General features: G+C 46.1%; 1 protein-coding gene across 1 annotated transcript in view; it reads left to right on the top strand.

Moving 5' to 3' along the window:
* Nucleotides 1–21,251, top strand: part of LOC138299976 (AMP deaminase 1-like) — a 342,156-nt gene that overhangs the window by 142,254 nt on the left and 178,651 nt on the right. Inside the window, exons 9-10 of the mRNA XM_069238734.1 lie at nucleotides 2,467–2,630; nucleotides 6,540–6,666. Of these exons, the coding sequence (XP_069094835.1) occupies nucleotides 2,467–2,630; nucleotides 6,540–6,666 (291 nt within the window). The remainder of the gene's footprint in view (nucleotides 1–2,466; nucleotides 2,631–6,539; nucleotides 6,667–21,251) is intronic.

The raw sequence follows: 21,251 nt of genomic DNA, 5'->3' as shown, positions 1-21,251 counted from the left end.
CGCTGCTTGCAGCGCTGCCATGGGGATTCCGACCCCCTTCCCGCCAGCATGTTCCTGCCGGTTTACACCGCCAGGAAGAGGCTGGCGGGAACGGGTGTTGTGGGGCCCCTGGGGGGCCCCTGGGGGCCCCTGCACTGCCCATGCCACTGGCATGGGCAGTGCAGGGGCCCCCTAACAGGGCCCCACAAAGATTTTCAGTGTCTGCTTTGCAGACACTCAAAATCGCGACGGGTGCCACTGCACCCGTCGCACCCCTGCAAATCCGCCGGCTCCATTCGGAGCCGGCTTCCTCTTTGCAGGGGCTTTCCCGCTGGGCCGGCGGGCGATCTTTTGGAGATCGCCCGCCGGCCCAGTGGGAAAGTTGTAATGACCCCTGCGGAGGTTTTGGAGGTTTCCGCCCGCCGGGGTCGGAATGACCCCCTATATGTCCTACCTTAACCATACACTGCACCCTGCCCTTGGGGCTACCTAGGGCCTACTTTAGGGGTGTCTGACATGTAAGAAAAGGGAAGGTTTAGGCCTGGCAAGTGGGTACACTTGCCAAGTCGAATTTACAGTTAAAACTGCACACACAGACACTGCAGTGGCAGGTCTGAGCCAAGTTTACTAATGTGGGTGGCACAGTCAGTGCTGCAAGCCCACTAGTAGCATGTGATTTACAGGCCCTGGGCACCTCTAGTGCACTGTACTAGGGACTTACCAGTAAATCAAATATGCCAATCATGGAAATTAAATTACACATACATTTTACATAGGAGCACTTGCACTTTAGCACTGGATAGCAGTAGTAAAGTGCTCAGAGTAACAAAAACAGCAAAAACAGAGTCCAGCACACATCAACAACCTGGGAAAAAGAGGCAAAACGTTTGGGGAGGCCACGCCAAGGATTCCAAGTCTAACAGTAGCCTATTACTGAATAACCGAATGGACCATAACCACAGAGAGTACTGTGATATCATTCATTCTGGCAATTGTTATGCTTCACTGTGGATAGTGATATTGCTCCCGCAAAAATGTGCAGAGCCCCAGTTGGGCATGTACCTTGTATTACTGAAAATGCAACAAAGTTTGTTTAAAAAAATGCATTTGTGAGTTGACCGAAAAGACACCGAACAGTAGAGCAACCAAGACTCCACTAGATATTTACCCAACTAGGATGTGTAAATCCTTCTTAGTGATCCCTGTGGTAAGTTGATTCTATTATTCTTGCCCTAGTGCCAGGCTGTCTCTTCTGTAGGATTAAAAATGCAGCATTTTCTGCACTGTTATGAAAGCTGCAAATCTGGATAATTTTCAACTAGTCCTACCTTTTAAAATCACCTAAACAAAAAGTAGGATAGCAGTTGCAATCATCCACTGGATCTTCCATAATAGCTGGACCGCAGTCTGAATTCTGAGCCTCACAGGAAATCTTTGTGTGTTGGCTAATAATGGCGGTGGTGCTGGGGCACTGATCATGCCGCACCAATCAGCTGCTTTCGATACCTTCAAACATGGCAGTGCTTGCAAGGGATTCTGCCAAGGTCGCCTAATAGTCTAGCACTTAACTTGGATGACCTCCTTTTAAGGGAAATCCGAACCTGTGTTCACCTTTACTTCTAGGTGGAGACCTCCGTGCCGAGGGGCTTCCGGGGAGCAGCACTGCCACCTCTACAATTCATTATTGGTTAACCTGGGCCATCACTTTTGGTGATTGTGCAGACGACTCACGGCTGATCATAAAACTTTCCCCCATCAATGGATAACTGCTCTGTCTTATCTTTGACACTGGCCATTGAATGGTGTCAGACCAGCTGTGCCTCAAGAGAAAATATTTAGGAATATGGTTGGCAATAGTTACATCTCGAATGGATTATGCAAACTGCGCATTGATCCACAGGTTACATTGTTTAAGATAGGAGGATAAATTTACAGCATATTTTCCAGAACAGGCACGAAAGGTTTGGGCGTTAGGGCATGCTTATGAAGGCTAACTAAGGAGGAAATGTGAATGTAAACGTGAATATTGCATGGGTAATTTCATCAGCGCCATGACAAGTTCTCTATCTCCCACGGAAACCAGGTTGAGATGCATTCAGGAAATAAAAGATTGAAAAGTTCTCAATAGGTCTGTCAACGAAGTGGAGGCCTTTTCCCATTTGAAAAATACATTCTACTGATACTAATGGATGTACATTAGTACTTTCAAGAAAACATGTTTGTTATGCAAGAATTATACACGCTGGGTAGAAGGTTAGAGAAGAGCACCATTATGAAAGTAGCTAGAACGCTTAGTATGAAATTAAGCCCTTAAAAGAGGTTTCCCTTGTAATCATCTTTGGAAGTTTTTCTTTAAAGCCATTAGCACTGTACATGTATCAAACACTGAAATGTACAACTTTCAAAGTAATAACACTGTTATTTCTTCTCTGTGACATGATTGAAAGATGATAATAATAAAAACTCTCAATTTCTTTTTCAATTTAGGAAGTCGGATCTGATTTGGAGGACTCGAGGTATCAATATGCTGAGCCTCGCCTCTCCATCTATGGCCGTTCACCGGAAGAGTGGACAAAGCTTGCCAAATGGTTCAACAAACACAGAGTCTATTCTCCCAATATGAGATGGATGATCCAGGTTCCTAGGATTTAGTATGTATCTTTTAGATTTCTTATTCTCAACCTGTAATTTTCAATGATATGTTTAGTTGTTCATTATCTAGGTCTGCTGGCAAACAGGGACTAGATCATAACGGTTATATGAGAAAAGTGTCTCAGGTAAATTGAGGACAACATGGCTGCTTAATAAAGACTCAGCTTAGGTACAAACGATCAATTTCCTGGCTATTTCACAAGAGAAATCCACCTGACCAGGCTTCCATAGCAACCTGGTTAGGCGGCCACAGAGGCAAATTAGTTTCTCCTCAAGCAATTTTCCTGAGAATATTTGGTATCTTAGCATCGTGCATAATTTTACGTTTTCATAGACATGTGAGAGGGGCAAAAGTACACTTTTTCAAATAATAATACAGTTAAAATATAAATAACTGAATGTTCCTAACCACATTTTTATAACAAATTAATAAACATATGTAAACAAAGCATAACATTTATGAAAAAGTTTAGAATGTATTTCTTATTTTACATACTTGTAAGTATTCTCAATGTACTGTATTACTTAATTATTCTTTAACATCATGCACACAATCTTTATGAGCCGTCTTCAGTCGTCATATTCTAATATGTTCCGGCTCCAAAACACAGGCCTGGATTTACTAACACTTTTCACCAGGTTTGCTCCACAAAGGTGACACAAACCCAGCACAAAGGCCCATATTTATACTTTTTTTGATGCAAAAGCGGCGCTAACTTACAAAATACAATTGTATTTTGTAAGTTTGCACAGCTTTAGCGTCAAAAAGTGACGCAAACGCGGTGCAAAAAAAGCATAAATATGGGCCAAAGTGTTGTAGTGGGATTTACCTTTCCAAGCAAATCATGAATTGCATTGGAAAGTTGTTCACAGTAAGGTAGTGTTGCGCTATGCACTACTAGGCATCAAGGAGGCATACGTTTGGTAGTATATGGGCGTTCCCATGCAACCACCCAGGGACTTCTGGTGTAAATCTCTGTCTACTAATATTTGAAGAAAGGGATTCGAGGCAAAAAATTACAACCCCTCAACGCAGGCGTAACTTTAAAACTCTCCACATTTTCTCAACCTTGAATGTGTGCTTTCTGTGCAAAACCTATGCCTGACAGGACGCACAAACCCTTGCACTTTGCTATAAGGGTGCTTGCATTGCTGCAAGGCTGCCTAAAGTGTGCCAGCGCATGGGGAGAGGAAAACAGCACTATGGCCCTCATTCTGACCTTGGCGGGCGGCGGAGGCCGCCCGCCAAAGTCCCGCCGTCAGGTTACCGTTCCGCGGTCGAAAGACCGCGGCGGTAATTCTGACATTCCCGCTGGGCTGGCGGGCGGCCGCCTTCAGGCCGCCCGCCAGCCCAGCGGGAAAGAGGCTTCCACGATGAAGCCGGCTCGGAATCGAGCCGGCGGAGTGAAAGCTGTGCGACGGGTGCAGTTGCACCCGTCGCGTATTTCACTGTCTGCGCAGCAGACAGTGAAATACATTTAGGGGCCCTCTTACGGGGGCCCCTGCAGTGCCCATGCCAGTGGCAGTGGCATGGGCACTGCAGGGGCCCCCAGGGGCCCCGCGACCACCCCTACCGCCATCCGGTTCCCGGGCGGACCGCCGGGAACTGGATGGCGGTAGGGGGGGTCGGAATCCCCTCGGCTAGCTGCGCCGCCTTGGAGGATTCCAATGGGCGGCGGTACACTGGCGGGTGACCGCCAGTGTTGCCGGTCCGACCGCGGCTTTACCGCCGCGGTCGGAATGCCCATTGGAGCACCGCCGGCCTGTCGGCGGTGCTCCCGCGGTCCTCCAACCCGGCGGTCATGGACCGCCAGGGTTGGAATGACCACCTATATGTTAGTAGATTTGGCACCGTTCTGCTTTCTCCATTCTATGCAATGCAGCACAGCATCCTTGTTTGCTGCACTGCGCGGCAAGAAGCGTAAGCAATTCTGCTCGAGAGTCTGCAATATACCTTCACAATTGTTGGCAATGGACGCTACAAAGGTGAGATTGACCACAGTCCAAGTTTAATTATCATTTGGCGAGTGAGTGGTTCATGATGCCCCACTTTTCTCTTTGTTAAATAAGCGAACATGATTAATGCCAGGTAGAGAAAGATGCAGCAGATGACAGTTCAAACATATACATCAATCATTATCCAAATACAAAATAATGTGCCTAACTTCTAAGCAATGAAATATAAAATGTGGAACTTGAACTAGCTGAATGTTTCACCTGTTGAAATGGACGTACCTTTATACTCGTCAAGGAGAATCTTTTTACCTCTGTGGCAGCTGTCTGTGATTTCATAGAAAAACACATTCATAGAATACCAATCTGAAAACCCATTAAACATACACTGGTTAAATGGCCTTGTCAAGACGAATGGCATTTACTATCCAAAACTAAATTAGAACACAGCATATCTTTTTATTTTGTCCCTTATATATTTTTTAAAGGGCTAACTGCCATTCAACTTGAATATGCATCTGCTTTTCTGGTTTTATAAAAGACTTACTTAGCTCTTTTTCTATTTCATTCCTGTTACTATGTCTTGTCATTGGGTAACGTTTTTTTTTTTTTTTTGTCTTTTAAGGGGTTACTCCCAGCTCCGCTTCTCTCTTTCCTCATTTTTCTCTCCAACGTTCCTCACCTCCCCTAACTCCTTCCTCCTACTCCCTGTTTTTTATGTTTTTGGCAGGACACACCAATCTCCCTCTTTTACCGATTTTTTTCGCCTTCATCCACACTTCTCTTTTTTCCACCTATTTTTGTTTGGACTACCTTCTGTAGTCCCATTCTTCCTCCTACCATGGTCTTCTTCCCTCTTTTTTCTGCTTTAATGTTAACACTACATTCCCTAGCTAGGATTCATTATGGGGTCCATATTTTTTCTTTTAAAAACAGTTTTTTAAACATAGCGACCTATGGGCTAGCGAAGGTTGGAGTTTGGATTGAGATCTGGGACGGGGTGGGGCAAGGAGGTTTCTGAAACAGGTGTGGGAGGGATTTCCTTGGGGAATATTCTCAGGTGGGTATGCCCCACCTCATGTTGTACGGTTACAAAATATCAATAAAACGAGTGAAACTTCAAAACTGTTTTTTAAACTACATTAATAATATTTTAACTGTTTAGGAGCTTTTCTAATATTTAACGTGACTATGTTTTTCTTAATTTGCGTTTCCTCTAAATGGGTTTTCAATTATGTTGGATACTATAAATACGCTGCTATTATTTTGTTTAAAAAAAATTAATTTACATACTACGTTGTGTGACAGCTACGGAAGCTAAATTTCCTATTTGTGTGCAAAGCCAGGCTCGGTCCTCTGTTGCACAAGAATATCTTCAGGCTCATATGCTTGTCAACGATGATCAGTCCAAAACGTTTACATTTATGTATATGGACGGCGTCTTCAATTGATAAAATAGCCACTGGAAGCAGCACTTCAAATTCCATTCACACTGTATGTCTTTATTCAAGGTGATGAACGATGCATCTCACTTTTACTGATTCCAATACCAGCAGACTAAGGCCCTGATTTATACTTTTTTTGCGCCGCATTACCGCCATTTTCTGACGTATAAGCGGCGCAAACTTACAAAATACAATTGTATTTTGTAAGTTTGCGCTGCCTTTGCGTCAATAAATGACGGTAATGCGGCGCGAAAAAAGTATAAATCAGGGCCTAAGAGTGCAACCATGATTAAAGTGCAGATTCTTGCACCAAGGATGCAGTAATGCCCACCCTAAACCTCCTGTTAGACGTGCCATCAGCACAACAAACAGTGATTGTCAGAGTAGAATATCACAGGTACAAAAACATCATTTTCATGCTATTGAATTCTGTTTGTTATGCATGCTGGTACTGCCTTCATAGAAGGGAACTCCTTGTAATTGTTAATCTCTACACTTTTCTGCTTACAGCGATATTTTTAGGGCACAGAACTTTGTGCCACATTTTGGAAAAATGGTGGAAAACATTTTCCAGCCTGTATTCGAAGCAACAATCAACCCTCAGGCAAACAAAGACCTCAGTGTGTTCCTGAGACACGTGAGTGACCCCTTAAATGAAGCGTATTACAGAAACAAAATATTATGAGATTGTTAATTTCTGAGGTTGTATGTCATGTGTGCATGGAAAAGAGCATTAGCAATGCTCCAGTTATGGAAGTGGCTGTCATGGCTGGAAGACCTTTATTTTTTATGATCTGCTTGAAGAGCCCTTCATTTAACAGCTCTAGAAAGTTACTTATTTGTTGACGACCTGCTTAAATAAAGATGCGTTTTCATCATCAAACTAAATTACGGGTGTAGCTGAGCTCCAAATGGCAGTGGTCGCGCAGCTGCACTTTACAACAACATTTGTTCTAGTGCAGAAACCCACAATCAGAAAAGTACACAGGACAAAAAATCTTATTCTCGATAATGGAACCAGAGTATAACACAGCAGCAATACAACGGTGTCGTGGGTCTCTTTTCTCATACAACCATGACGTTATCTTAAATAAACTCTCTCTAAACATCATAACTGATTTTGTGTAGTTATTCTCCACACAGGTGTCATATACCACATCCGATTTTAAGTGGTGCAAACGGCACAGTACTCATAGGTGCAGCAATGTGAAATATTAAAAATTATACATGCATACAATCGGGATGTCACGAAATTTATACAGACCAACAGTTTAGAATATGTTCAGATTACTGATTTAAGTTCATGGAGCATTGGACAATTCCTATCGATAGTGTCAACATTTCGAAACAACCCTGGGTTTAAGTGTGTTTCCTCAGGACACAGACATGCACACGTACTTCACATGCTGGGCTGATGCCTCTATAACTGGCTTCTTAATCCCAGCTAAAAATAGGATCCCAACTCAATTCAAGAACCTCCATGCAGCACGGCTCCCTGACACGTCTGTGGTTTTCAGTGTAGCACCCAAAATTAACAAAATTACTTGAGACATTGCAGGGCTACTGCAGTGCTGAGGGAAAGTTGGTAATGGGCTCCAAGTCCCATCAGAATGCAGTAGCCCCTTTCCAGGCAAGTAATAGCATTGCATGCTGGAAGTTAACGCAACATGGCATTGGGGTGAGACGTCTACCTCAGCTGTGGTGATGATAGGGCTGCCATACATTTGGGTGTTGACCTGGCAAAATAAACCTTCTGCCACGCTAAAACCTGCCCCTTTAATACCTGTAAATAATCGCTATGATAGGCCCTAAACAGCCACAGGGCAGGGTGCAATGTATTTAAAAAATAGGTCATGTAATTTTAAGTTTAACATGTCCTGGTAGCGAAAAACTCTTACATTTGTTTTTAACTACTACTAAGGCCTGCTTCTACCCTAGAATAACACTGTAGGGACCTTATTACATTTAAAGAGCTGTAACTTCCAAACTCCAAATGGAACAGGTAAACAGTTCATGTTTGGCGTCTTTGGAATTGTAATGAAAAATCCTCTTTTATGGTAAAGTTGGATTTTTGCTTTACAATTTTGAAAATGCCACTTGTAGAATGTTGGCATTTTCCTGTCTTATCCATTTAGAGCCTGAAGCCTTTCTCTGGGTCACATGAGAAGGTGCAGATGGGAGTTGGTCTTTGTGTATTCCTCCTAGACAGCCACACACAACAGTGAGCTTAGGTTGCCCTAGTGGTCCATCACTGGCAGGATGGGAGGGTGGAGGCACAGCCCCATTTTCACCTGAAAAGGCTGTGCCCTGCATTCACACAAAGGATGTGTAGTTAGTCTGGAGCTAGGGAAAGGGCAGGCAGGAAACCTGGCCACCTCAAAGGGGAATTATCTAGAAGTTTCTCCCACTTCAAAGAAGCATCATGTATACATTCTGGACCTCAGACACCAACTCTTCAGTACACTCCTAGAGCTGTGGATACCACAGAACAAGGAATGTTGTGCTGCTTTGCTGCCAGAACGACTGCCACTCTGCTGCCCTGCTACTCTGCTGCTGTAGGTGCTGAGAAGGAAAATTGAACCTGCACCCTTCATCCCAAGCTGAACTGACTCCAACGGTCAGTCAGCTGACCTCCTGTTCTGAGGTACAGGGACATAACTAGCTCCAGAGGCTCCCGACAACTGTCATGCTGCTGCCTGGACCTGATGCCTAGACCTACCTGAGCCTTGCTTGTCTCAGCTGGAGTGAGTTCCTGACCCCCAAGGTGTGCCTCCCAGGTCCTGGACTCTTGGTGTGCCCTCAGTTGAGCTCCCCTGAAATTCTTGCAGTATTGTGAATGCGAACAGGCCAGTTGATGCCAAAACCTTGCCTCTTGCATCTACCATTAATGCGCAGTTCCATTGAACAAACTCTTCACGCTACAGCATCAGCCGCTCACAGGGATTGCCACTGCAAAGCACCATCAAGGACCATCATGACGACGACAGGAACTTTGCCCTACAACCACAAATGTCCGCCAAGCCCAGCCTGCTCTATGCGATGCTTCAGCAGGCATCCACAATGCTTTTCCTGCTCCTTGCAGCTCATTCCACTGCAAACTGAACTCTGTGCACTGGACTGCAAAGCTAACTCTTTCAATAGGACTAGCCTAGTCCCTGTATTGGGCTCGTGCACCATTGCAGTTGGCCTGAACGTGTGACTTTCACCTAGTCTTGCATGGCCAGATAGTTGCTTTGTAGTCCTATTTCCACTTAAATCTTCAAAACTGCAGTGCTCCAGTTCTACTACTTGGATGTTTGTCGTTTTTATGTCAAATTATTTATTACATTTTACTCTATTTTGCTAAATTTATGTGAGATTTTTCTTGTGTTGTGTTTTCACTTTATTACTGTTTTAAATGCTGCAAAAATATTTTACACATTGCCTCTAAGTTAAGCCTTACTGTTCTTTGCCAAGCTACCAAAAGGTTGAGTACAGGTTAATTTACGGTTTGCTTATGAATTCACCCTGACAAGGATTGTGGTTGCTGCTTGAGTATCGTTCTAACTCCTCAACCAGTAACCTAATTTCTGACACTGGGAAAACTTGATGGACCTGAACAAAAATCCATATGAGTGACCCCCTCATGATCGACGAGAACGCCACACGTGTCAGGTACATTTCTTTTTTTGTTTTTTTTAATAGCTTCTGATTGGCTGTTTATATTTCAAGGACAAAAACTTTGTGAATGGGCACATTAAACATGACACCCACTCAGAAACGTCTCAGTGCCTTCAACTAAGTGGCCGCCGCAGAAGCTTTGCCAAAATCACAGAGATCTCATCCTGCCTGTCGTAGATCTCGAAATATGGGAGTCAATCTTATGCCAGGACCTCTCTCCACCTTTCTGGCAGATCAATGGACTGGCCTCCATACTCTAAATGAGGGTCTTTGTCCTATATTTGTTGCTATAACTGTGTTCTTGCATTGAGAGACAGGACACAGAATCACACAGATATATCTACCTTTGTTATACAGCTCACAATATTATTCCAGATGAAACAAAGAATCACTTAGTATGTGATGGGAATTCGTTCAGAAGTTATCTGAGTATCGCCATACCTTTTTGCCCTTCGCAGGTAACTGTGTAACGTGTTGGAGACTGAAATACTGTGACAGGATGTAAGGAGGGGCAACTGAAAAGTAGGAAACTTGGTGTACAATCCGATATTTTATTCATGGTACACGCAGGTCAATTTTATTTATATAGCTCTTTCATAGGCAACCTCTGTTGATGTTCCTAACGATAGATGTCTCTTTTGCCTCGACTAGTATGTATTGTGTCCTATTAATGACATGCCATCTTTCCCTGGCTAGCATTTCTGTAAGCACTCATCTGAGCACGGGCAGGTGTAATTCTCACATGCGGCTGAACGTGAAAGTGTACAGCATCAAAACCCAGGACCTTCTGCAGATGTGAAAGTTGCTCATTACCTCCTCACCGCCCTTCTCGCCCTAACACGCGTTCGTTAGCTGAATTAACCTCATCCTACAGGCACTTTGTTGCAAAGATTAAAGGAAATATCCCACACCTTTGCCCCATAAGCCCTTTCACCACGAAATGCTTGAAAGAGGTGTTTTACACACAAGTAATCCTGTTTTGTTATGTCTCATCTGAGATGGCGTTTGTGACATTCTGTGCACCGTAATGGGAATGGAATCAAAAATGGTGTGGCCAGCACATTGGGCCATTTACGGTGTGTGTCTCACCTACAATTCCCCGGAGCCACGTTGGACTGATCCATAGGGCAATTTGGAAGAGTCAGAAAGGGTGGTCCGACATGTCTGAGCTTGCCTTATTGTCTGGTGGTGCAGTTTTAACTGCTGATTTTCCTTGACATTACCTCAAAGATTACCTGTGACAAGCACAAATGCATGCAGTCTACCATACCTTTCAAAACACCTACACAGCCTGCATTTAAATGTTCAAAACTGCCCCGATTTTCAGAACATGCGTCCCATTTTTTAGCCCTCAATTCGCTAATGGAGGCCACTTTGAATTTGGTGCCCGGGACAATTCTCTGTCCCAGTCCGACCCTGCCCCAGTGAAGATTCTGCCACAGAGGGCAAACTCCTTGTAAAGTCCAGGAGAAAATTACCTGAAAGCCACAAACAAAACAGACATTTAGCAACTCCAATAAGGTTTGCCTATGCAATATCTATGGGGTTTCTCAATGTATTTTTAGACATGTTGCACAGCGTGGGATGATGTGCAACATGGTTTAAGGAAAACAAAAGTGCTATAATGTGATCAATGCTGGACCCCTCATAACACTTTTGTTACTTTAAACAATGTCTGAACAACATATTGACAAACCCAATAGATGTAGTATAGGCGAAACCTATTGGCCTTGCCAATACTTGTATAAGAACAATAGCTTCACTGATAAAAAATACGCACTGTAGGTAAAACCTAAAAATGAAAGTGCTCAAAATATCTGTAAACGAAGAAACTGAAGCCCATGGAAAAACGCGATTCACTTAAAATCACAAAATTTGTTCAAAGAAAGAGACGGGATTCGAAAACTGGTCAAGTGACCTGTAGACCAGGTCTTAAGTGGTGTTGTGCAGAATTGTTAAATTGTGACAAACTTAAGTGAAGCATTATTTTGTCATCCTTTTATGCCCAAAGCCACTGTTTAGGGAGGTGTTTGTTTTGCGGGGTTCTCTGTTTTCCTGTCGTTTTTCTTGAACTTGAACACCACGTTCAAAAGTCGTTGTGCTCTCAATTTAATTGTCATGATGCTTGCAAGCACAATTAATTCAGAAAATGACATCTAGTATAACATTCTATGTAATTTTAAAATCACTCAAACATCTGTAAAAATCTATTCGTTAAGGGTTGGGCGTTTTTTAGAATAGACTTTTGAATTAAAATACTGCATTGAAACACACGCCATACTTTTACAAACAAGAGGGTTTTCCTTTAACCTTTCAAATACATAAACAGTAATTAAATTTGGAGAACAAAAGTAGGAGCAATTGTGGAAAGATAAAAAATATTGAATGGACAGTGCATTTGACTGTAGCAACATAACCATAGTTTGCCTGGTAGACTTCCTAAGTGACAATGATGTATTATGGCATGAATTATTTTGTACCCAGTATCGCTAATGTTCAGTTTATTTTATGATTCAGTTATCCCCACCCCAGGGTCTGAAAGTGAGGTAAGAGTAGAAACCTGACAAATACACTCTTTGATAAAGACATAAAAAGTAAGTTCATGTACACAACTCTTCTGATGAACCTACGATATCCCCTATTGCAGCACCAGGGTGAATATGAATATTTAGGAGGCAGGCATGCTGTCTGAGTTAGCCTGGGACTCCTGAAAGCTGACCACCACAAATTGGCAGCTAAGGAGAAGGACGTACAGACTGTGGTGGAAGAGCTGTACCAGGACCATCTGGTGTTGACCCAACAGGTGGCAGTCTTGGGCGACAGAGTGCAGTCCCTTGAACGGCAAGCTAAAGACGCTAAGGGCTGCAATTGGCGTAACAATGTACAACTTGTAGGGCTGTCTGAAGGTATGAAGGGTGGAGATATGGGGCCAGATGTAGAAAGGGTTTTACGCATCGCAAACAGCAAAAATCGCTGTTTGCGACGCGCAAAACCCACATCACGATGCCCATTCCCATTTTGCGAGTCGGTAACCTGGTTACCGACTCGCAAAATGGGACTGCGAGTCATAAATAGGAAGGGGTGTTCCCCTTCCTATTTGTGAGTCGCAGCGCAATGCAGGATTGCTTTGTGACCGCGAACGCGGTCGCAAAGCAGTCGCAGTTACCACCAGTGTCACACTGGTGGTAACCCATTCGCAAAAGGGAAGGGGTCCCCATGGGTCCCCTTCCCCTTTGTGAATGGCCATGAAAACATTTTTTCAGAGCAGGCAGTGGTCTTATGGACCACTGCCTGCTCTGAAAAAATGAAACTGACACGTTTCATTTTTTCATTTTGTAATGTATCTCATTTTCCTTTAAGGAAAACGGGCTTCATTACAAAAAAAAAACAGCTTTATTTAAAAGCAGTCACAGACATGGTTGTCTGCTGTCTCCAGCAGGCCTCCATCTCTCTGAGTGCTGCGACTCGCAAGGGGGTCGCAAATTGCAATCCACCTCATTAATATTAATGAGGTGGGCCTTTGCGACCCCCTTGCGACTCGCAGATGGTGTCAGGGACACCATCCTGCATCCTGCATTGTGACTCGCAAATTGCGAGTTGCTCAGACTCGCAATTTGCGAGTCGCAATGCAGGATTTTCCTACATCTGGCCCATGGTGTCTTACTTTAAACGGTGGCTCCAGTCAGAGGTTGCCCGAAGCATCTATCACTTTTCTTTGCAATAGAGTGTGCACATAGAGTCCCAATTCAGTCATCGGTGCTGGGCCGCCTGCCCCAACCTGTAGTGTCCAGGCTCCTCCATTTCAGAGACAGAGATGTGATACTGCAGAGGGCACGAGTGGAGGGTCTGTTCGCTGTTAGTAATGCAATAGTGTCCCTGTTCCCTGACTTTACCGCAGTGGTGCAGACCAAGAGAGTCCCCTTCTTAGAGGTGAAACATGCACTCCGGGAGAAAGATCTACAATACTCGCAGATGTTCCCTTACAAATTGATAATAATGCTGGATGGTACCACACAATTCTGTAAAGACCCTATATCTTGGGACTGGCTAAACACCTACAGAGCGATGGCCTTGAACACATCATTTCTGTCTATGCAGATGACCTCCTACTCTATCTGATGGCCCCACTGATGCCACAGCAGAGATCCAGCGATTGGAGGAGTTCAGAACAGTCTCCATCCTAAGGGTCAAAAGGGCCAAAACCTGCCTGTTTCCAGTCACACAGGGCAACCAACAGCCCCTGGACTTCCCGCCAGGTCTGACCTGGTCTCCCAAGTGCTTTAAGTGTTCCGATCTACCAAACCCTAGAAGATGTGCGGAATGGCAACTTGGGAGAGGCACTCCAATCCCTTAAACCTTGCATCCCTTTCTGGTGATCCCTGTGGTTGCCAATCATGCCCCAGGTATCCGTCTCCAAGATGGTGATACTTCCTCACTTCCCATACTTTTTCTCAAACCTCCTGGTTATAGTGCCAGTCTCCTGGTTTTGACAATTAAACATCCTGCTTTGTGATTTGTTCTGGGACCAGTCACTGGATGTTCTGTGGCCACACCAAATGAGGGTGGATTGGGGGCTCCCGATTTTGAGCTGTATTACATGTCAGCGCAAATCCAGTGGGTAGGCCGGATGAGTCCGACCGGGATGAGTTCAGCCTCATGGGGCTGGTGTATCATCAGGGCATGCTTCTGGCACAGCTTCTCTGACCTTCAGTGGTTATTCCACAGCCTAGTACACTGTTGAAAGAGGTTCTCAAATGCTGGCTGCGCTGCGTGGTGAAGTCTGGAACCATGCCTCTTTATGTCCCGGCCCAGCCTTTGGTAGGACAACCTCTGCTTTACAACTCTGCAACTAATGGACTGAATGGAGGCGGGACTGGTGTTAGTCGGGGATTGTTACCATCTGTGCACCCTCATTCCCTTGGAGGACCTGTCAACCAAACATGCTTTTCCCCTGTGACAGTTCCTGGCTTACAAGGCCTTGGTACGGACTTTTGAAGGCCTTTGGGACCAGGGCTGGGAAGAACCAGTGACCCATGCAGTGCTTCAGTTCCTGCTGTCTGCATGTCACCAGCTCAGCAGCTGGTGACATGATTATATAGAGCCCTGATTGAGATGATGCATAAACTCTTGGTAACACTTAGGACCAAATCACATAAAACACAGGCACATTATACATGTCATACGAAAACTGAAGAAAAAGATTAAAAAAAAATTCCTTGTGGCTCCCCCGACTAAATTAATATGGTCGTTCCAACCAATCAATTGGGTACTGAATCCACCCAAGGTAATCCAATCAAACCAGGATTTCCAGGCCTAGTACCCTCCAAGTAGCCTGGCTCTCAATAGTCCGAATTAAATATGTTTTGTCATTCTAGTACAATATGTGTAATGTGTTTTATATGATTTTTGTGTTTAGCCTAAATAAATTGTACCACAAGGTGAGGGTGGCACAGCAATTTAATTTGGAATGTTCAAAAAGGTAAGACAACAATTCATATATAAGCGAAAATGTGTTTCCTAATGATAATTCAGGTATCATTGTTAGTGAAATTATACTGAATCTATCCCCTTTACCTACTTTGTTTGGTAATATTTATCTGGCCAAGGATTCTGCGTCCATTACTTACGATAATGGCATTACTCCTAGTCCTACTCCCTCGCCTTCCTTTCCACCAATGAGCCTCCCTGCCTCCCCTAGACCCCTCCCTTCCCCTTAAACCCCCCCCACCCCCACCACCTCCTGTACAGAAACAAGCACAAACAGCAACTCAGGTGGTCCGTACCAGGAGGGTGGGAGGGAACGGAAAGGAAGCCGAGGGAGTAGGACTAGGAGTAATGGCATTATCGTAAGTAATGGACGCATTACCTCCCATCCCTCCCTCGCCTTCCTTTCCACCAATGAGACATAGCAAGAGAAAAACAGGAGACGGACACTGAGTAGCAACAAGTTTAATCACAACCCAAAAAAGGACACCGGACAATCACCCTCCCATTACATCATAGAGGACAAGACACGGTGACCCAATACCGACTCCAAACTGCCCAAGTCCGCCAGTCTGTAATGATGAAAAAAGGTAGAAGGTGAGGCCCAAGTAGCGGCCCTGCAAATTTCCACCACAGAAGCACCCTGCAGCTCCGCCACCATAGCAGCCATACCCCTGGTAGAACGGCCTTGTATCCCCTGGGGCGGAACAACTCCTTTAAAAGAATAAGCCATCAAAATCAGAGAGCGAACCCAACGACTCAAGGAAGCAGTGGACGGCTTCTCCTTCTTCCGAGCCGGACCAAAATGAACAAACAGAGAATCACCTTCCGGAAAGGAGAAACCACCCTTAGATACTCCGACAAAGCCCGACGTACATCCAACGAATGCAACCGGACCTCCTCATCCGAGGAAGGATCGGGACAAAAAGCAGGAAGGATAACCTCCTGGCGAGCACGGAAAGACTAATTCACTTTGGGAACAAACAAAGGGACCGGAATAAGCACCACCCAATCAGGAAAAACCTTACAAAAAGGAAAAGAGCAAGCCAAGGCCCCCAACTCCCCCAAATGACGGGCTGAAGTAATGGCCACCAGAAAAAAAGTCTTCAAAGAAAGATGACGTAAGTCACATGAATCCAGAGGTTCAAAGGGAGGAACAGTCAAAGCATCCAACACCAAAGAAAGATCCCAGGAAGGAAAGGCCAGCACCGGACGAGGAAACAAGTTAAGAAGGCCCCGGAAAAACCGAGGTCTCAAATGACCCTCATCAGACAGATTACGCCACGGGCCCCTAAAAATCTGAATCGCAGCCCACTGCACCCATAGGGAAGCCACAGACAAACCCAACTGGGCCCCATCCGGAAAAAACTCAATCACCTCAAACAGAGAGGCAGCCGTAGGATCCAACCTATGCCGCAAACACCAGGAAGAAAAATCTTCCACTGCCGACCATAAGACAATAAAGTGGAACTACGCCGCAAAGTCACTAAAGTAGAACTCAAAGCGACCGGAACCCCTAGGCACGTCAATCCCCTCCGTTCAAGTTCCAGGCCGTCAAGTGCAACCGACTTAACGACCCCATCGGGAGGCAAGGAAACTCCAGAGGCGAGGGACAGAGAGGGAGAGTCCACATGTGACCGGAAGCCATCAACCGAAGCAACGGAAACCAATTTGCCCGTGGCCAATGGGGCGCAATCAAGAGAACCCTAGCCTTCAAAAGACGTACACTCACCAGAAACGCACGGAGCAACTGGAAGGGCGGAAATGCGTACAAAAGATCTTGAGGCCAAGGACACGACATGCCGTCCACCGCCCAAGCCTGAGGACAACGAAACCGGGAGCAAAAGCACCTTACTTTCGCATTCTCTGGGGAGGCAAACACATCCAGCACTGGAAGACCCCACGGGTGAACCAGGCGACGAAACAGAGACAACCGGAGGGAGAAAAGCTGAGACGAAGGAATGACCCGGCTCAGAAGATCCGCCCGAACATTGACCACCCCCTGAATGTAGGTGGCTCGCGGGGATAGAACCCACCTTTGCGCCCAAACAAAAATGTCCCTCGCAATGCGGAACAGCGACTGCGACCTGGTCCCTCCCTGCCTGTTCACGTAAGCTTTGGTCACCAAGTTGTCTGTCCGAATAAGAACGTCCAAACCCTTCAGGGATTCCTGAAAATGAATCAGAGCAAGAAGCAGCCCCTTCATCTCCTGCCAATTCGAGGAGTGTCTGGCCTCCAGAGGTGACCAAAACCCCTGGACCTGAGCCAACCCAAGCCCCGCAACCGGAGAGGCTGGCATTGGTCGTCACTACCACCGGGTAAGGAAGAGATAAAGACACCCCTACACGAAGATGAGCCGGCACCAGCCACCAACCCAACTCCCTGCGAACAAACCCCGACACAGGAATCCTTGTCCGAAGAGAACTCGACCCCAGAGACCAACGAACGAGAAACCAGTTAATCAGGCAAAGAAGATGAAACCGTGCCCACGGTACTAGAAAAACCACCGACGCCAAATGACCCTGTAGACGAAACCACTGAAGGGCTCTGGGAGCCGGCTGCGACAAGATCGACAACACCTGTGACTGGAGGCACACCAACTGCTTCTCCGACACAGTGACCAGGCCCTGAAGAGTCAGAAATCGGGCCCGAGAAAAACCAGATCCTGGGAAAGGACCAAATCTGACTTCCCCCAGTTGACCAAAAAAACATGGTTTTGCAGGACCAACAGAACCCGGGCCACATGCCTCCTTAACATAACCTAAGTGGGTGCTTGAATCAGAATATCGTCCATATAAGGATGGACAAACACCCCTTCGGAATGTAGAAGAGCCACCAGAGGGGCCAGCACCTTGGTGAAAATCCATGGAGAGGACTTGAGGCCAAATGGCAGGACACAAAACTGAAAATGGTCCTGGCCCACCGCAAAGTGTAGGAACCTCTGAGAAGACAGAGCCACTGGAACATGCAGGTAAGCATCCTGCAGATCCAGAGACCCCAGGAAATCCCCTGGACCGACCAGAGGAAAAATCGACTGAATGGAAAGCATATGGAAATGTACAGTCTTGATCCAGGAATTCCCACCCTTTAGATTGAGGACAGGACGAAAGCCCCCTGACACCTTCGGAACCAGGAACAAGATGGAATAAGTGCCCAGACTTCTCTCCCCCACAAGAACATAGGATATGGCCCTCTTGCAAAGTAAGTCCCAGACCCCTTCCAACAACTCCTGCCTCTGGGCCCTGCCCGCAAGCAGTGGAGTAGGACGAACCCCGGTATCTGGAAGTACTACGTCAAAGTCTATGGTGTAGCCATTGTTCACAATGTCCAGCACCCAGCGATCGTTGACATCCTCCTGCCAAACGGGAAGAAAGTGCCTCAGCCGCCCCCGGCCCTCTGCCAGGCCCACAATGATTGTCAGGAACCCTTCTTGAATCCTCCCCGCCCCGAAGGAGCAGACTTTTTAGGAGAAAAACAGGGCTGAAAACGACGCTTCCTGAAAGAAAAAGACTTGGAATCAACTTTGGGAGAAGACCGAGAATGCTTCCGCCAACCCTTGCCAGAAGAAGAACCACCTTTGTAAGGCAAGGTGCGTTTCCTCTCCGTAAAAGCTTTCGAAAGCATGGAAGACAACTGATCCCCAAATAAATTGCGCCCCTCAAACAGCAGTCTCTGGAGAGCAGACTTCTCCCCAGGATCCGCCTTCCACACCCTTAACCAGAGGGACCTACGAGCCCCAATCAAAGTTCCCGAAGCCAGAGCCGAAGTGCGGACAACATCAGATGACAAGTCCGCCAGCAACCTGGCCTGTTGTTCCATAACTGCCAGCATTTCCGAACACTCCGAAACCTCCTGAACAGCTACCGCCAGTTTGTCAAAATCCTGCACCAAAGATTGGGCAGAATAAGCAGAAAAAATACCCGCTCTGAGGGCCAAATTCTCCGCCGCAAATGCCCTCTTCAGACCTGAATCCACCTTTCGGTCAGTGGCATCAGCAGGAACACAATCCTCCGGATTGACCGCTGTCTTGCCAATTAGAGTTGCCAAAATGGAATCCAGCTTAACGGAAGGTGGCAACACATCTTCCCCTTCCAGTAAGTACAGCTTCTGAAGGAAACCCGGAACCTGAAACTTGTCCACATCCTTCCACTCCTGGAGCACCATATCCTTAACAGGGCCCTTAAAAGGCATGGCAAACCCTGAAGGCGTTTGATATTGAGGGAACAAGTGTGAATCAGTCCCCGTAGGTTGAAAAACAGGAAAACCTACATTGTCCCGAACATGCGTCAGAACCTCCCACATCTCTTCCCTGGAGACATATTTCCCACCAGAAGAAGTAGAAGGAGTGTCATCATCTGATGAAGAGGACCCCTCCGCAGCCCCTGAAGGACGGTCTGCCGTAGAACGTCCAGGCCTGGATGCTCCAGCCTGCAGAGCACGAGACACAGCCACCTCAATCATGTCCTGAACCTCCTCTCTGGACATGAGAGGCACAGGAACCCCTACCGCAACCTGGTTACCCCAAGGAGTGGAGAGGGGAACCGCAACATCCTCCCCTGAAGAAGAAGAAAAGGAAACAATCCTGCGCTGCTTTGAAGGAACCTGCCTCGACATTATCCCAACAAGAAATGCTCCCAAGAGGCCACAGCACCCATTAAAATAATGGAGAAAGCCCCCCCCCCCCAATACAATATCAGCAAATGAAAAAAGGGCAGCAATTAGCACAAAACTACAAAAAACACGAGCAGAAACTCCCGTCCTACAGTCCAAAACGCAAAAAACACAACCGGCACATCAGCCCAGCAAACGCGAACCGAAGATCTGGAAGTACAGCCCCAGCCACCATAGAGCCGACCGACTCCGTCAACCGACTCCAAGGACGCGTCTCCAAGGCAGCACCGCCTGCCCCCGGAAGAAGCGACCACCGGGAAACTCTCAACAAGGAGCTCCGCATTCGTCGGGAGTCAAGCCGATGCCCCCTCCAGGCCCCGCCGTGGAGGAGAAGAAAAAAGGTAAGTCTAGCGGGGCTAGACAAAAAGAACAGAAGGTGGTGGGGGTTTTTTTTAAGGGGAAGGGAGGGGTCTAGGGGGAGGCAGGGAGCATCATTGGTGGAAAGGACGGCGAGGGAGGGGCGGGAGGTAATGGGTTTTACGGGCAACACCCTTTGATGACAATTTACTCTACTATGATTCTGCATAGTATATGTTTGTTTCTAAAAAACTGCCAATAAACATATATAAAAATATCAAGAGTGAAAGATAAAACTCTTTCTCAAATTAGCGTTTGTGCTTAGATTGTTAAAAGTCACACCAAATAATTTTGGTGTTTAATTTGACGTTCTAACTTTTTGTAAACGCGAACTACTCATTTTAAGTTCGAAGAAAGTAATTAATTTTTTAGGTGACATGGAAATTCAGCGTGTTCACAGGCCGGTGAATGGGTATTGGGAGGCAGTAGCTGCATAGCCTTGCTTAGTATTCTTTATGTCAACAGAGGGAAGAGGATGTGGCTTAACAGCCAGAGGTGCAGACTTTGGAGCAGCAGAACCAGGTTCTAGTCTTGGCGTCAGGTCAATTTCCTGTGACCCTGAGCAAAACACTTAGGGGCATACTTACAAGCCCAGTGAGCCACCTGAGCAGAGTGCAGACCCATATCTATGAGGCCACGTGAAGCCTCTTTGCATGGCTTTTCATGGCCTCATAAATATGGAGTAAGACAAGGCAGTGCAAGTCACTAGCTTGCCTTACTCTGCATTAGGTGGGCATTCCATGTGCTTTGTGGTAGGTTTCTCCACGCAACACCCATGGGTTTTGACTCATTCTCAGATTTATAAGGCTATGTAAACCTGGGAATCAGTCAAAACTGTACGCCTCCCCAAGGGAGGCCTAACAAGGGGATATAGCTCTATTTCTCCTCTTTTTTTCTCTTTCTATGTGTGCTGCATTTGCAGCACATATAGAAAGAGGAAAACACCTCCATGGATTGTTTTTATTCATGAAGGAGTCCCTTCCTGCACAAAAAAATCCTGCAGGCAATGCAGGCACCCTTGCACCATGGCGCAAAGATGCCTGCATTGGC

The sequence above is a fragment of the Pleurodeles waltl genome, chromosome 6 (assembly GCF_031143425.1).
Source record: "Pleurodeles waltl isolate 20211129_DDA chromosome 6, aPleWal1.hap1.20221129, whole genome shotgun sequence".
Lineage (NCBI taxonomy): Eukaryota > Metazoa > Chordata > Amphibia > Caudata > Salamandridae > Pleurodeles > Pleurodeles waltl.
The sequence above is the reverse complement of the archived record's forward strand: the minus strand, read 5'-3'. Positions and strand labels throughout refer to the sequence as shown.